Genomic DNA, 18,096 nt, shown 5'->3' on the forward strand with positions numbered 1-18,096 from the left:
CCTTAAGAAAAGCACAATGTCGTATAGCTAGGACTTTCACTTCAGCGTTTGTCTCCAACGCCAATGATTGGAAAATTTTGAGTGAGAAAAAGTTACCTTAGTTTTTGTTACCTAAAATTAGGATTACATATCATGGATCTAGATGAAGCATGGTGGTGGCAGCTTTTGTTTTTACAAGCTAACAGTGAAAGCTGACTGTTATCACAGAATTCTTTACTCCTATTAACAAAATTGTACCTCAGCTAGCAATAACAAGGTCCCTCTGCGACATCGGTGCAGCGTACAACCGTTAACTTCTCACAGGAATAATGAAATACAACACCAACCAATAAATTAGCACCGGAATTGCGAAACACATCACAAATATTTCAATATAAACTTTTTGTATGTGTTTCAGGGTGGAATTTTCCTTTAACTACAGTCCACAATCAGAGACGAGGCATTTGTACGGACTAATTAGAGGCGCTGTGTCTCTCTCTGTAGATACGCCACGAAGCTGGAAGCAGAAACGACAGAAAGTACTCAGATAAAGGAAATGGGTTTTTAGTGATGTCCTATAAAGTCTTATCTGAATATATGAAGTGCTTTGTTATCCGTGATAAGTAGATAGCTAATGCTCTAGATGCTTAGATAACCATTCTTCCAAAAGGCTTTGTTATTAACCGCATCAATCATAAAACGTTGGCTCTCACAGCTACTCATAACTTATTCATACACGATGAACGTTTGGAATTTGAGTCAGTATGAGTGTAGCTTCCTGAAGGAGGAGAGAAATTGCGATATGATGCCATTTTGCTTTCGAACCAATCCATAAAACAGGGATAAATCTCCTTGTAAGTGTATTCGGAAATAATAATCATTCGACTCGCTACATTTCAATTAGATTTTACATTTCCAGCTACTCCATTCACACAGCTGAGGCATGATTTTGTACAAGGTTTAAAAGAAATGGCGTCATCTACATTGTTCTTGGTGCCAAGGCTAAGTGCGTTGTGAAAAATTCTCTGTATTATCTATTTATCCTCGTCCCTTGTGCTACAAGTGGCCACTTGTGTCATATGGTACACATTCACCAGTTGTGAAGAGATGATGATAAGAGTGTGATTAAAGCAGTACAAAAAAAATTAGCCTTGTACTATATTGATTTTTTTTTCCCCTTCCCATGATTTAAAAAGGTCATATATATTTAGATTTTCTATTTGTCCTCGTTTTATAAAATAAGCAAATTTACGTTACTGTGATCTGCAAATGATTCATTTCCTCAGACTGAATCGAAGTGCAAGCATGAATCAAAATGAGTCGAGAAGTTGAATGAGAAGGTTACATGTAACAGCTCTGAAAATTTCTGTGATATCAAGCCTTAAAGTTTTGGCACTCGAAAAGGTCAAAGCAAATAAGTTTAAAAACTTCTCACATATAATAAGTGGAAAAATCCTGATTAGTGACTTAATAATCTATAACAGCCAGGGGTAGCTGTCTTTCAAAAAACAACAACAACAACAAAAAACAGTATAAGGTTTCATTTTTGGCATCCAGATCAGATTACTTGCTGTTAATAAACATCATAAATATCCATTGAAATATCCACAGATATTAGATTTTAATTTAATTTTAATTAATATTAGATTTCCAATTTAATATCAGTATCAGCCGCTGCAGAGAATTACAGAAGCCCTGAACAACAAGGAGTGATTTTTTTTTTTTGAGTGCTATGTAGTTAGTTTGACTTAGTACGTCAATATTTCATGATATTATCTCATTATTTTGACATAGTAACTCATTGTTTCAAGATATCTTGTTATGTTGACTTGTTATTTTGACCTACTAAACCAGTTTTTGACTTATTTTACTCATTATTTTAAGATATTATCTCATATTATTACAAATTATTATCTCATATTATAAATGAGATACTAAGTCAAAACAACAACTTAGTAAGTCAAAATAACCAATTACTAAGTCAAAATAATAGGTGAGTATATAAAATAACAAGTTACTGAGTCAAAATAACAAGATAATATCTTGAAATAACAAGTTACTAAGTCAAAAATAAAGAGATAATATTGCTATATTAGAGTTATAGAGTTATTTTCGATATAGAGTTGCTATATCTAAATAATGAGTTAAAAGTTAGTAAAAATAAATAGTTAAAATAATGACTTAATAAGTCATAATAACTAATTACTAAGTCAAAATAATGATTTAGCACCTTCAAGTTTTCACAAGTTCAAGTTTTTTCAAACAGTCAATAGGCCTATATATATATATATATATATATATATATATATATATATATATATATATATATATTATTAACATAATGTAATTATAGTCAATGACATTGAGTATTGTGTGAGTGAAACATCATTACTCTGCGTAAGCCAAATATGGAGAGTGAAAATTTAACAATGTCTTCAAAGGCATAGCAAATAATTTGGTACAAAAGTGTGTGTGTGTGATGATACAGTGAGGTCGCACTCTTACCCAGGTAGCCCCCCAGCCTCCATCACGTTGGCCAGCGTCACGTCGTTGGACCAGACGTCATACTGCCACTTCCTGAGCCCCAGAACGCCACAGAGCACGCGGCCCGTGTGTAAACCCACACGCATGTTCAGATCCACCTCCGTCGCCTCCGCCACTGACCTGTGTTAGAACAGACAGGACTTAGTACAGTCTGATTTCAGTATGTTATGAAACATGTGACTGAAATTTTTTTATTTATTTTTTTTTTTACGAGATTCAACCAAAAGGATAAGCTCAGCAATAAGCTCTCATCGTAGCCGGATAACTTCGGAGTTACCTTGTGGACAAACCCCTGGGTTCTGGGTTCCAGCATTGCCACCCAATGTCACCCAATGTCACCCAAGTCTGTGACATCAACACACAAAAAATACAAATATATGTTGCTTAAAATATATTGGCTTGAATATTATTTCTATTTCTGCGTGTTGATGTGATTCATTTGTTGGATGTTTTGGGATTCATTGGTGATTATTTTATATTTGAGAGGATGCTTTATTTTTGGGAGTTTTTCATTGGATAATTGTTTGCTTGATTGTTGTCTACGCCCAGTGTCAGGTGTGTCTATTTAAAGATTTTCAAGATTTAATGTTTTCACTGCCAGACGAAGGTATACGGTCGAAACGTTGTCTGCTCTATGATTAAAATGTTTTGACAGTTAAAACACCACCCGTGCTGTTTAGATAACCAGGAGAAGTTTCCAGGAGAAGCAGTGACTTTGGTGTAAAATATTTAAATCAAATACTACATCATTGTCACTTTGTGACTTTGTTGAAGGTCTCAGCATGGTGCATACTAACACAAGAGCATATTCAGGTGTTAAACACTATCCCTGGTGGTAATCCATGTTCACAGAGCAACAGTTACATCTGTTACTAGCATTTTTATCCACTTATAGTTGTGTTTGATATCCACAGAACAAATCCATCCGTCCATCCATCCAGTCTCTTACCACTTATCCTACACAGGGTCATGGGGCACTATTCCAGGGAACTAAGGGCACAAGGCAGGGGACATCATGGACAGGGTGACAACCCCTCACAGGGCACAACCACGCACCCATTCACACACTACGGACAATTTGGAAATGCCAATCAGCCTACAACGCATGTCTTTGGACTGGGGAAGGAAACTGGAGTACCCTAAGGAAACCCACAAAGCACAGGGAGAACATGCAAACTCCATGCACAGAGGGTGGAGGTGGGATTCGAAACCCTCAACCCCAGTGATGTATGGCAACAGTGCTAACCACTAAGCCACTCTACCCCAGAACAAAGCAGTTCCTATTATTCTTTCACATAATTGGGCCTTTCAGATAAGAGACTTATATGATTAAAGTGGAGTTGTTCGTGTCAGGTGGCGTATGGATACACAAAACCTTTGGGAACATGTATAGCAACCGGAACTACTTTTTTACTATATTTACTATATTGGTGTTGGAAAGTTTGATAAACCTCCATAAGAACAGCTTTGGGAAAATTTTCTCTCAATTCTGTCACATCCTCTACATCAGCTGTAGCTTGAATTTGTGTTTGAAACATTTATTGACTGAATGCAACAGCTGCCCTTAGACTGCGCTCATGTGCATTAGTCTGGAGTAAATGAAATCACAGGAGTTTTCCTTCAAGGAAAATGCCTGAAGTTACAGACACCAATAAAAATAGTAACGAATGTAACACGTAAGCTCTGGAAATTGCTCTAAATGACAGAAGTACAGGTCGCCACACGTGTTCCCTCTCTGCCCCTCCTCCTGCTGAGCCGGTGTTAGAACATGTGTGTATGGTAAAGCGAGATAAGCCACAGGGACGCTCCAGTGCTCACACGTCTCTTCTCTTTTTTTTTTTCATCCACACACTGATTTGTGTGGCTTCCTGTGCCAACGGGGAAAGAAGAGCGCACTCATCTGAAAAGATTTCACACCTCCCGGGATTTTAAGCTGGATGAACGAAACGAGTATCACAAACAAGTGTGGAACGGTTTTGTTCAATTTGCTGACACGAAAGTAACCTTCATTTAAATAAATCTGTCAACCAAAAAAGGCGCATAACACAAGAATATCCTGATTCACACGGTTTAATACGCAGCTCTCAGTGACCAGAATCTGGAATCATGTTTATAGTCGACATTTAGCTGTTTTTTTAACCTGAGTGAGTCAGATTTGAAGTATTTCCTAGATTTTAGCTACATTTCACAACAAGTCACAACTTTCCCAAAGTAAAAACACTTCTTCCAACTTCACTCACACCACAAGCCAGTGTGATTAACTGATTAAAATGAATTAAATTAATAATCTAAATATGACAAATAAGCACCAATTCATCAAATATTTTACAGTAATAATCGTTAATACGCACAGACACCAAATACAATTAATAAATAAATGACTAACAAGAATAGATCGTGTTTATGTTTAATAATTATCTTAAATTGATTATGCGTGCCATCACAGCTAATGTTCATTTATTAGCGTGTTAATTCAATACATTTTTAACAGCACACGTTATGCTAATACCGTATTTCCTTAGTTTGTTTGTATGAATTATTCGTAGTTCTCTCTAGTTTATGACGTTATGACTGAATGATGGAGAAAGCCGTGTGGACGTAAGTGCGTAAATATAATTGCTTCAGGAAAGAAAAAAACATAAAAACATAAAAATGTAGCTAAATATTTACAAAATTCTAACATATACTATCTAACATGTATGATATGAACAGATAATTTCCACTTAGCTTTTAGCTGCTAAGCACAGACTAGACAGCTAAACATAAATTATAAATAAATGACCGGCTAACAGAAATAGATAAACGTTGTTAAAATTATGTTAACTATCTTACACTGATTACGCATGCCATCAAAGTTAATGTTCATTTATTAACGCATTACTTCAATACATTTTAATAGCATATGTTTTGCTACACAGCTAATCAGATTGCTAACTTGTGCGCTAATGACTTGGTGACTAGCGAATGAAAAAGTGAGTGTAAGCAATGGCATGACAATGAAACTCATAACATGGCACTTCCCTTCATCTTGCATAAATTCATATTTAAATAAAATGACCAGGGTAATGAGTTACATGAAGGTTCCCTTAACTAACATCACCGCATTAGTTAACGCTAGCAACCAAGAACTTTGGCATTACTAAAATAAATACTGTAAGGAAATGCATAAATGTTAAGGAATTCACATAAATGATCAGGAATTAAATGACAGCGAGTTACTGAATGTTCCTGAACTCTGGTTTCGAGGTGTAAAAAACTAGGACTTGCTTCAACTTCAGTTCTGAATTTCTGAAACCACTTAACAACCACGAACATCTTCATACAGGCAGTGCTTCTCATCCATCCATTTTCTGTACCGCTTATCCTACACAGAGCCACAGGAGACTCAGGGCACAAGGCAGGGGACACCCTGGACAGGGTGGCAACGCATTACAGTGCACAATCGCACACACACACACACACATCCATTCACATACTATGGACAATTTAGATGCCAATCAGCCTACAATGTATATCTATGGACTGGGGGAAGAAACCGGAGGAGACCCTCAAAGCACGGGAAGAACATGCAAACTCCGTGCACACGGAGAGGCGTGAATCGAACCCACAACCCCGGAGGTGCGAAGCAAACATGCTAACCACTAAGTCACCGTGCCCCCTCTGCGGTTCTTCTCAAACATCTCCAAAAAATAAAAAATAAAAAACAATTGTACAAACAAACTATTCACACTTCAACCACAGAACTGATTTTTTCGCCAGTGGATTCAAATTGACATTATTTATACACATAAAAATCATTTTTTTAAAAGTAGGCGGTTCCTAGGGTCCACTTTGAAAACCTTTAACGTGTCATTCATATCGATACTCAGCTTGTGGGCCTCATTTCACACAGTCATGAGATGAACATTGGTTAATGCAATTGGTGATTATTCGTCTTATTTGGTTTATTATTTAAACCAATAATAATTATTATTATTATAATGCATTTGTGAGTTACTTTGTTAATGTTACTTTGTTAATGGGGTGTATTAATGCTTTCAGTAACATTAACAAAGTAACTAGCACTTGTATTAATATTCATGGTTTGAGATGAAAGAGATGAATTAAATTGAGCCAAATTAGAAGAGAGAACTGGAAAGGTCATGAATTATAAATAACCTTAATGTAAAGCATCTCAAAATAGACGTTAAAGTGTGTTGCATTAGTGAAAAATGAGTCCGTAGTGAACTGAAAAGCACAGATAGTGCGGGCAGTGTGATGGTAGATGTGAAATGGCTGTCAGGTCCTTCAAACACAAGTTGCTAAATTCTGAAACATCATTCATTTCAGGTAACTACGCAAAATAAAGTGAGCTTCTGGATGAATTGTAGTCAACCGACAGCCGTGATAATAAAGCAAAATATGCATGAACAAACAATTCTCCCTCGGAGTGAGGAGCAGAAGGCTTTTGACAGAAAAGGACGTTCAGCAATGAAGCGGGACGGGAGATTTCCATCTGCTCAGCTTCCCTCGCATGCTCAGCATTCGAATTAAGCAAACATGCAAAACAATCGAATCGAAATAGAAGCTCTGCGAGGTTCAGTGTTCAGCGCAACAATGCCAGGTTCTTGAATTCTTGCCTCTGGAACTGCATGCAAGAGAAAACCTGCATCTCCACAACTATAGACAGCAGCTGTTTATTTAGAAACAAACGTCCTGTGTATAAGGTACGTGGAAATGAAGCGCTTTGTTTAAATGCTGTTGGCGTCAGAAGAACAAACGTGCGGAGAATATCTAATATGAGACCAGCTTTCATGTGGTAATAAGCATCAAGAAACTTTCTGCTCACTTTACTAAGGCGAAATTTCTCAAAACTTTCTCATGATTCATCATAATTTTCTTCTCAACTGGCAGAAAATGGCTGCTGTTGATTTAATACCTGCCCTTCAGTCATATTAATTTATACACAATCACAAGGAGAGTAGACAAAGCACCAGAATTTGTGTGTGTGTCTGTGTGTGTGTGTGTGTGTGTGTGTGAGAGAGAGAGAGAGGAAGCTGCATGTGGTCAGTAACACTTTCATAACACTGCATTATTGAAAAAGAAATAGAGGACTTGCAGAGACTTGTATAATGTGTGATCACACACACATGCGCACACACACACACAGACACACACACACACACATGATACACATTTACAGTCTGACTCACTCAGATTTGGTCCATTTGTGTCAGAGCGTGCATCTACAAGTGTGTGTGTGTGTGTGTGTGTGTGTGTGTGTGTTTGTGTTTGTTTGTGTGTGTGTGTGTGTTCTCTTTAGTTGAACAGTCTGCTAAGTTTTGAATACTGTTTGGAAGATGGTTTCACATCTCTCTCTCTCTCTCTATCTATCTATCTCTCACACTCCTACATCTCCTTCTTCCAGCCAATCAGCTGCTTAGGATTAATATTTAGGTTCATCTTTTTTTTTACTGGCAACCGTATTAGCCCCGCCCACCTTCATACATTTGGTTCATTCCCTATTTGGTTTGGTTTCTTAAAAAATGACATATTTGTCATCACACAAGCACACTTGCATGTGCTTTATAAAAATCCAAACAAGACAAACAAAACGCATTTTTTTCACTCCTATTTTGTAGAGGCACCGTTTTCCAGTAAAAGCTCCAAGATGCTTTTTTTTTAATTCACAAATTAAAGACGTGAGATCTCCTCTCTCCGCTCTGATCATGCGACGCTGCACCAGACCTAACGTGAGAACTTGTTAATAAAAGTACAAAAGTCCCACAGAAAGTTGTTGTTGTATTTTTTCTTGGCAACATTTGTTCTTACAGGTAGCAAACATGAAGTCACACCTCTGCTGTTTCCTTTCACACACACACACACACACACACACACAGTCTCAGCTATTTCACTATGTCTTACACGTGTGGCCTTAGGCTGAAGTGGGTTTATGATGTGATTAAAGCAATCTATATTTCTTTCTTCGGAAATAAATACTCAACTGCGGCTTAAAGGATCATTATATATTATATATTATACATACTTCCAATAAGCTCCAGTATGGAGGTAAATTCTATTCATTTAAATAATACGAAGGAGATAAGAGAATCATGTGAAGGTTTTTAATTGTGAATGCATCACATATCTGGCGTGCTTTTGTCACGAATTAGGACGAAATCCTCCTACATGATGTTTAAATAGTTACATACACCCGTCCAATTTGTTAACACAGCGCAAAAGCACAGCGCAAATTACAATTTAAAACAAAGGAAACAAAATCTAACATTAAAAACAAGCTTAATGTTCAACATGTTCAATAACATATACATTATATGGCCAAAAGTATGTGGACACCTCACCATCACACTCATATGTGCTTTTTTAAACGTCTCATTCCAGATTCAGTCCTGCGTTTGCTGTTATAATAACTTCTATGGGTGTCAGGTGTCCACATACTTTTGGCCAAATATAGTGTAACAATGTGGAATCTTTTCAAACTAAACTAGCTAAAACCACTAACTTTGTTAATGTTAGCAAAGAACAAAAATCCTTTTTGGGTTGTTATATTTTAACCACAGCGCACCTGATGTGTTTTGTACACTTTTCTGGCTACAGGCTTCAGAATCGTCAAGGCAGAATAAAGAAAAGTGAAAGGAATCCTGTTTTTATAAGCTATTACGAGTTTTTATACTATAACGCTGTTGAATTCTCAGCTCTTATTGTTAGTTTGCTATAACAGCAGCTCTGACAGTAGTGCAGCTGCAAAGCACATTTGTTGATATGGTGAGCATTTATGGAAGGAGTCTCCAGTGTCAGCGATTTGTAACGGTCAGAGATAAAGCTGTAACTTGCCCTCTCAGGTTTTATGAAGTGAGTGAGGGGAATAATCTCGCATGTACTGTATGTTGATGGGTTCCCAGGAAAAGATCTGTGGTTTGTCAATCGGATTATCTCGTCCCGTGCAAGTAGGCGGGTCTTGGCAAAACATACAAGACTCTCTCGCCAATTCTAGAAGTCTGGTTTTGAGAAACTACTGTATATTTTGACAGGTTTAGCTTATGGTAAAATTATTGAACACGCCTCTTTGGCCACTAATAGCACTGTAAAGCACTGTACAACAACAAGACTTGTGTGTCACTTAGCTCATAGGCATTACGTTACAAAAAAAAAAAGGATGTTCTTTCTTCTCAGTCATTGATCTACGTGTGTGTTAATGGGCTTGCTCCAAACAGGAACATTAAAATAGCAAAGAAAAGAGCAGACTGTTATGACATGAATTGGAACAAATTAATGCATTGTGAAGTAATATTGCAGATAGTGCATGTTACTGCCCCTCTCTCTCTCTCTCTCTCTCTCTCTCTCTCTCTCTTTCTCTCTCTCTCTCTCTGTGTAATCTATTTAAAGTACCAAACCAATTAAACTAAGAGATTTCTGCCTGAAAATATCCGCACGAAGTCATGTTCCTAATCCAAGCCTTTTTTTAAAATCCTCATATGGGACTGTATTCAAGTTGTCAAGTTAAAAATCTTTAATGCTCAACTCACTGGAGAGTGTATATGAAGTAATACACGTGTGTGTGTGTGTGTGAGAGAAGGAATAAAGCAGAGGAACGAGGACTCACGTGATGGTGTCGATCATATCGAGACCCATCTCCACGCAGCAGTGGGCGTGGTCTGTTTTGGGCTGGGTCAGTCCTGACACGCAGTAGTAGCAGTCGCCCAGGATCTTAATGCGCCGGCAGTGGTTCTCCTGTCGAGCAGAAACAGGGCCAGAGATAAAACCATTAATAGTCTTGTAGTCTTTCACTTTTAACAAACTTGACCTGATCACAATGTTCTGAAATTTGATGCAAGAATGATTAAAAACGTGTGTCATGTATAAATTATGACAAATTAAAGGAAAATAAGGTGTTTTTTTTTTTTTTTTTTTTTTTTGGGCTCCAGATTTTTTTTACGTAGCCTGTCCACAAACACAGAAACTTATTTCCTTTACTCCCCACTAACCACCTCAAACAAAACTTTTGAATAACTATAAACAGACGATACGGTCAACTTTTTTTCTGGTAAGTGACTATATCTTGCTCCAAAAAGCTGATCAGATTCTGAAGCTCGCGGCCAGAAAAGTGTACAAAAGATATCAAATGCTCAGTGGCCCATGAAGCTGACTGACGAAGGCTAAGACTAGTAACCAACTAACTTCCTTCCTTACCTACTTCCTTAATTTATTAATGACATACCTAGTGATAGATGACAAATTAAAGGAAAAACCAGAGGCTCTGTTTATTTATTTATTTATTTATTTATTTATTTATTTATTTATTCATTCATTCATTCATTTATTTATTTGTCTATATTTGCTGACATGGTTTGGATTCACTTGATTCCCTTTCGAGTGAAGCAAATCAATACAAAGTTTTTTTTTTCTGACTGATCCCCTTTATCGTATGGTGAAATGTTTCTATCCCGAAGGGCGTGGTCTATTCCAGGATGACTCCGCCCCCATTCACAGGGGATTCATATTGCCAATTACAGCATGACACCAATTGTCTTATTCCTTACATATATACAGGAGTTTTGTAGTTTCTCAAATTAACGCATTTCCTAGTTTTAGTGCCAAATTTCTTTGCTGAAATTTTCCCAGAGTGTGTGTAACGCATTGTCGCAAACCTACACACAAGTTGGTTTATGGTGGTTTTAATGGAGTGAGGTTTTAAAATCATAAATCTAAACACACCTCCGCACTAACATTACTGACTGCTATATGTGTCTTCTGGTTCCAAGTTACTGAAGGACAGCGGGAAGGACATAAAAACACCCACACACAAACACACACACACACACACGCACGCACACTGGGGCTAAACTGGGCTAGTTAATGACCTCATTCAATTTCCACTGCTACTGTGTGTGTGTGTGTTCATGGTCTGAGAGTGTCAAGAGCTCACAATCTCATCAACTCACTGTTGTCCGACACACACGCCTTCGCTTTAAATTCTCACAACTGTGTGTGTGTGTGTGTGTGTGTGTGTGTATTGGGGTGGGGAAGTTAAAGTTTCCATGAAATCGAAATAGGTGTTTTAGCTTGGTGGACACAAATAAGTAGGTATAAAAAAAATCTACAAAAATATATTTTGATTTTAGCGGTTATCATTTCCAAAGAAAATGTGAAAAACCGTGAAGGTCAATTTCATCACGTTATGTCCTGAAGTTGAACATGCAAACGAAACACGTGATATCGTGAAGAATGTGATCGCATGCAAAAAAAGAATTATTCATGTAAAAATAATCACATTCTCTATGTATGAAAGATGCATGTGAAAAAAAACATGGCCTACATGTGAAAACACCAGGTGAAGTTCATGTGGTTTTTCTGTAAGGGAGTCGTTTGTGTAGTTTTGTTTGTGTAGCTTCCTGCGTGTCATTCTCCTTCCAAATCCTCCCACGTGCGGTGAAAAGATTTCTGATTTCAACTCAAATATGTACAAGTACATCACAGGCTGCACTGACTCTGATGGTGTGTGTGCTCCAATACACAGTTAATCTCCAACTAATGTGTGTGTGTGTGTGTGTGTGTGAGAGAGAGAGAGACATGGTGAGCATTTGGAGATACTGAGGAACATTAGTGTCTGTGCGATTTGTCCAGAAAGTATGGAAGCAAAAAAGAAAAAGGAAAAAAAAACAGACAAATATTTGAATGTTAAAAAATATAATTCTTAATGATGAAATTGGAATTCATAGCACTGAAATACTTGACTTTGAAAACCACACATTCGTATTTATTTGCTATTTTACTGTTCAAAAACTTAAAATTTTAAATTCATTTTATGTTCACATATTCAGATCCAATAATTCAGTTTTCAGACATTCTTATTCAGTCAAATTCAGTTTACAAAATTCACTTTGATGCTTGATTTATTTTTTTTTTTCCAAAAAGCATTTGCCTGCTTGAATCTGGAAATAAGCAGCTTAAAAAAATTTTAAAATTGAAAAAAAAAAACACGATTTTAAAATGCAAATCTCTGAACACTCTGAAATCTCTGAAATGTTGGGTTTTTGAAGTTAAATATTTCAATGCTATGAATTTAACACTGTTTACATTTCTTTATTAAGAATTCAACTGCTTTTAAAATTCAGATCTATCTATCTTATTTTTGTTTGCATAACAACACTAATTTCTACACAGTTTTATTTTACTGCCTCATCTTAAAGTACGGTCTTTTACACTGTTGTGGAGGAAAATGGAAAGACTAACAAATCTGACTAGCAACCGGCAAACCGTCAGTGAGAAATCCTACAAAACCTCTTTACACTCTTGATGGTATTTTATAGCCACTCAGTTGAGCTGCTTCAGATTCGGGAGGAAGTGTGGGGTATCTCAGACGGTATTGGCTGTTGTGGAAATCAGTCAAACCTTTTGAAACGCTCCAACCGTCTCATCCAAAGCCGTTTCATGGCCACTTTAAGACTGAACTAGCAGCTGGTCAGAGATCTACATGCTGGAGCCTTGTCAAAGTGATGAGTACTTCCTGATTTCCAAAGAGTGCTGATTTTTCTTAAGGATCTCCAACATTCTTTGATTCCAGATGGTTGTCCTGCGTATCCTGCGTTCGTTTGGCACGTTGGCTGTCAGCTGAAGACTGAACAAACCATCTGTATGTCCAAAAACAGCACCCTGTTCACTGTATAGCGCACTATTTTGGGAGTTCTGTCTGTTTCATTCTATCTGATTCGGTGCATTCATGACATCCCACAATTCACTGCAATAGCTGAGTGTATAAACAGTGTAACTTATTTGGTAAATAATACACAAAATCCATTTTGCTGTTTACAGTACATAGGGAGAACGATATCTGATATGACATACTGTATATGAGTATCTAAGTGTCGCAGTAACTGTTTGATTGTTGCACAAAAGCTACACAGGTGATGATATGAACAATGCTTTATGTCGTATCCATAAAGTATAAAGCTAGCCTAATTATTTTCCCAAAGCATTACAATTTTCTCCAAACGTTCCACTTTCCATTTAACTATTTTCAGATGCAAGAGGTTAAGGATAACCTACATACACATTAACTTATTTTACAGATGCTTTTATACAACGTGAATTTATCGTCATCCTACACTGATAAAAGGGAAGAAGTGGACAGATTTAAGAGAATATATCATGTATATTTTACATAAAAATATTTACTTTCTCATCAAAACATGATTTCATTGCTTATGCTAAAATTAAACGAGGTTCTACTACTCGACTATTTTGAATTATGATCAATTCACGTAGTATTCACGTGATCCTATTATGTTATAAAATGTCACGAGGATGTTAGCGTTATTAACTTGCTTGAATCACGTAATAGTACAGTGGGTAATGTAGCTGTAACGTAGCTGGGTTTGATCCTGAGCTTGGGTTATTATGTGGAGTTTGATTTTATTCTAGGGCTTTGAAAATTCATACATAATCAAATCACGTTGGCTGTGTGAAAACTAATTGTGTTCATTCAAACCAATATATTCACGTGGAACTGACGTAGATACAGTATTTGAATCATATTCGAATAAACTGTTTTTTTTTTCAGGGAATATGCAGTTGGTCAGATTTAAGAGAACATATTACATATAATTTACATAAAAACATGAATTCTCATCAAACCTTGATTTCATTGCTTATACAAAATTTATAACGTGATACAATTATGTTATGAAATCTTGTGAGGATGTTCGCACTGATGCGAAGAAATGACTAGTATTAAAACGAGTTTGCTTGAAACGTGTGGTGTAATAGCACAGCGGGAAATGTTGCTGTCTCGCGACACTAGCGACATGGGGTTTATTCACAAATACGCAATCAGATTTTGTTGTTTGTGCAGAAACAAATTGTGTTAATGTAACTCTATTCAATCACGTGGAACCGATGTACGCATTTGAATGAGCTTTTTATTTCCAGCGTTTGCTGCCGTCCTACTGGTGGCTTTTACCTAAGTGTCATAGCAGCGCTGAAACTTTAATAAAACATTTCCACCAATACCAGAAGCTGTTTTCGGTTACAGTGGCACTAACTGGGGTTGAAAGGTCACTAAATTGTGATTGAACAATTCTTTAAAAATCAGGCCAAAAAATCACCCAGTGTAAATTTGGCTTAAGCTGCATTTTTTATTAGGCAGTGAAGTGAAGGATCATGCCTTTTGCATCACCTTTCAAACTTTCTTAGCTAAGTGCACCACTCGACTTTTCCAATTTTAAGTTCATTTAAGTCACTTCACACAGCCAGTTCAGCTACTCAGCTAACCACAGCTTACATCTGAACATATGACAATATGAGCAGATTTTACAATCTATTATGTGAATTCTAGACTATGAATTGTGCACAAAGACTAATCCCCATCCCTGAAAAGACACAACATTACCAGATTCCTGAATCTGCCTGCTTTAAATCACCTGTCTGAACTCAGAGATGAGTGGAATCAGGTGTGTTATAGCGGGGAAACCACTCGAATGTGCCAGGCGTATTTTAACAACACGCCGAGGCTGGAAGTGAGCTGGTCAAGTGCGACCGTGAGCAGCGTCTGTGCCTTCTGCTGTTTAGTCACACTCGAGGCGTTTGTACAATTCGAAGCCTTCAAATCTCAACACTGAATCGTGAGAAAATGGAGACGCATGACGGAGAGAATACATTTCATACTGCACACAATACAATGATTTACTGACAATTTTGTCATTTTTAAATGTACACTGTCATAAAAAAAGGTATAGCACGTGGTAAGTGTAAAAATTCTCAGTTACAGCAAAATCAAGGCACTGTCTCAGTGACAAGCAATTAACAACATGTAGTTTAAGCTCTTTTCATATAATTTAGCTTAAAATTTGGAGTTATTGTCTTGATTTGAGTTGATTGAGTTATTGAATGTTGCCTAATCATCCACCAGAAAAGCTTGGAAATGTGAATAGATAATAACAATAATGCATTTACATTTATGTTCATTTGGCAGATGCTTTGATCCAAAATGGCCACCAACTTAACTCCAATTTGTGTGTTGGGAAAACGAGTCTAGAAAAAAAAAAACATGTTCTGGCCAATCTTTTTCCGCCCAATAATATACTTTTGCACTTTAACATTAACAAAACATAGACTTTACCAAACCAGCATGGCGATTATATTTATTTAGGCTACTCTCTAACCGTAAAAAAGATCCTGTTGTGTAAGGAGGCATTTTAACAGATCTTAACTATGTTAGCGTGAACAGAGATCAGTGGACTGAACAGATAGTGACGAGGCTCACGTTTAAACGCCATGAGTCGCCTTTTACCTCAGGTGATGAGACAGAGACTGATGTGGATGATGTTCATAATCACATTAAAACCTCATTTCCCATTGTTATAATTCTGTACAGTTTCTCAGTAATGTTGTTCTTCCATCAGTAGATTAGGTTAGAAATGTAGAGATTTAAAAACAATTTAATTTAATTTCTTTAAATGTGATTTTCTCCTTTTTCACCAGAATGTAAAAATGATAGAACTTTACGTCCTGTCGAGAAACATGCCACCACACATATAAGCATTTAGCTGTTTGCAGAGATGACAAGTGCAACTAAATATCTGCTAACTGACTAGGGTAAGATAGTAGTAGTAATAGTAGTAGAACAAACAGATCAAGTGAAAGCTAAACTTTACAAAAGTGCCTTTCATACACCCAAAGACATTTACACTAGCATGTATGTGAGATATGAAAAGGAAAGCTCTTATTAATAGTAATCTAACCAACCATGCAGGGACAAATATCCAACGCAGAAGAAGAACAAGGCATGGCTCTAAGTGTGTGCGTTCGTCATAAGTACAAGCAGCCATTAATCTCAATTACACCCCGCTGGTGTGGGCCAGACAGAGGAGACACAAATGCACATGCAGACATGTCCATATCTAGCTATGATGACACTGAGATCCAGACCTCAGTAGTTTTGGAAGGTTTTATGAATTCTTTTTTTTTAAACCTCGTACATAGTTTATCAAGTTGTGTCTAATGGATAGAGAGTCGGACTTGCAACCCGAAGGTGAACCTGAAGGTTGTGGGTTCGAGTCTCGAGTATCAGCGCTCTCTTCCACCCTCAATACCACGACTGAGGTGAGACCCTTGAGCAAGGCACCGAACCCCCAACTGCTCCCCGGGCGCCGCAGCAAAAAAGGCTGCTCACTGCTCCGGGTGTGTGTTCACGGTGTGTGTGTGTTCACTACTGTGTGTGTGTGCACTTGGATGGGTTAAATGCAGAGCACAAATTCCGAGTATGGGTCACCATACTTGGCCACAAGTCACTTCACTTCACTTTATCGTCTTAGCGAGAGATGTGCGACATACGTATCATAAGCTAACATCTGATCTAGCTAAAATATAAATGTGTGCAAAACAAATGATATAAATTTGAGTGAGCGCAATCAGTGGATTGTATAAAAAAATCAAACCTCTTTTTTTAAAGAAAAAAAAATCCGATTACTTGTAATCGTTGCTAGCCAAATCAGCTTGCTAGCTGCAGTAGTGTTAGAAGAATTAATAGTACTCAGTAATAACATGCTATGTTCGTGATAAAGCGCAACTGTTGCATTGATGGCATAGTGTCATGTAGCGTAATTCAGAAATGAACATATAACTCAGGCTGTCTTGTAAACCAAAATATTTAACTAGAGATAATTTATTGAAAAATAGTAAAAAATTAGCAATCGATATAGTACATTCGGCATCGTGATGTCAACTAGCACTAAAATTTTGATCCTGGTTATCAACACACACACACACACACACACACACACAAATTCAGCATTAATTCTGAAGCACTAATCTGCTTTAAGCTAGACCACTGGGCTCTGCCTGATGTCACCTGTGGACTTAAAAACGTCTCACCATCAAAAAAAAATCAGTATGCAAATAATTAAAAAGGGAGCAGTAATTAATATAATTCCCCCCAAGATTTGGTCATTTGCATCTAAATACATTTCATGCTGCCTTTCGAAAAGATAATTCACTGAGGGAGTTTTGTCGGTGTTTTATTAAATGCTTTTAGCTTCCTAAGCCCAAGCTGGAGGCACGAAATGACACTAAATGAGTTTACAATTTGTGCTAGTGTAAGCACAGATGCAGCAGGACTTCTAGCAATCAGCAATCAACAAACACTATGGACTGACACAAAGCTCTCCAAATTTAATTACTCTGTATAAACATCTACTCGCTCCACACAATACAGATAGAATGACTAAATGTGTATCATTTAGTTCTCAATTCTGATTAATCAGAAGCTGCTGATTCATTTTCTATCACAGTAGAGCAAATCACACATTTATATTAACGCATTAGTTGGAATACATTTTCTTTTCTGTAGAAACAAGTTACAGGGACTTGGACTGTGGAGACTGTGGAGACGGTGGGGACGGTGGGGACGGCGGACAAGGTGGACGCTCCACATAACCTAATAAATAAAGCTAATAATAAACAGATTACAAAGAAAACTATATGATATTTTATATGGGGTTATGATAAGTTTTCTGTAAGATGACATTTATTTAACATTTATGGAAGGAGTCTCCAGTATCAGTGCTTTGAAACAGT

The 18,096-nt window shown here is 37.1% G+C and overlaps 1 protein-coding gene across 1 annotated transcript in view; it reads right to left on the minus strand.

Moving 5' to 3' along the window:
• adcy1b (adenylate cyclase 1b) overlaps nucleotides 1-18,096 on the minus strand; it is an 87,573-nt gene that overhangs the window by 30,960 nt on the left and 38,517 nt on the right. Inside the window, exons 5-6 of the mRNA XM_026947581.3 lie at nucleotides 10,127-10,254; nucleotides 2,485-2,643 (exon numbers count right to left, since the gene is read on the minus strand). Coding sequence (XP_026803382.1) covers nucleotides 2,485-2,643; nucleotides 10,127-10,254 — 287 coding nt within the window. The remainder of the gene's footprint in view (nucleotides 1-2,484; nucleotides 2,644-10,126; nucleotides 10,255-18,096) is intronic.

The sequence above is a fragment of the Pangasianodon hypophthalmus genome, chromosome 4 (genome assembly GCF_027358585.1).
Source record: "Pangasianodon hypophthalmus isolate fPanHyp1 chromosome 4, fPanHyp1.pri, whole genome shotgun sequence".
NCBI classification, from domain to species: Eukaryota; Metazoa; Chordata; class Actinopteri; order Siluriformes; family Pangasiidae; genus Pangasianodon; species Pangasianodon hypophthalmus.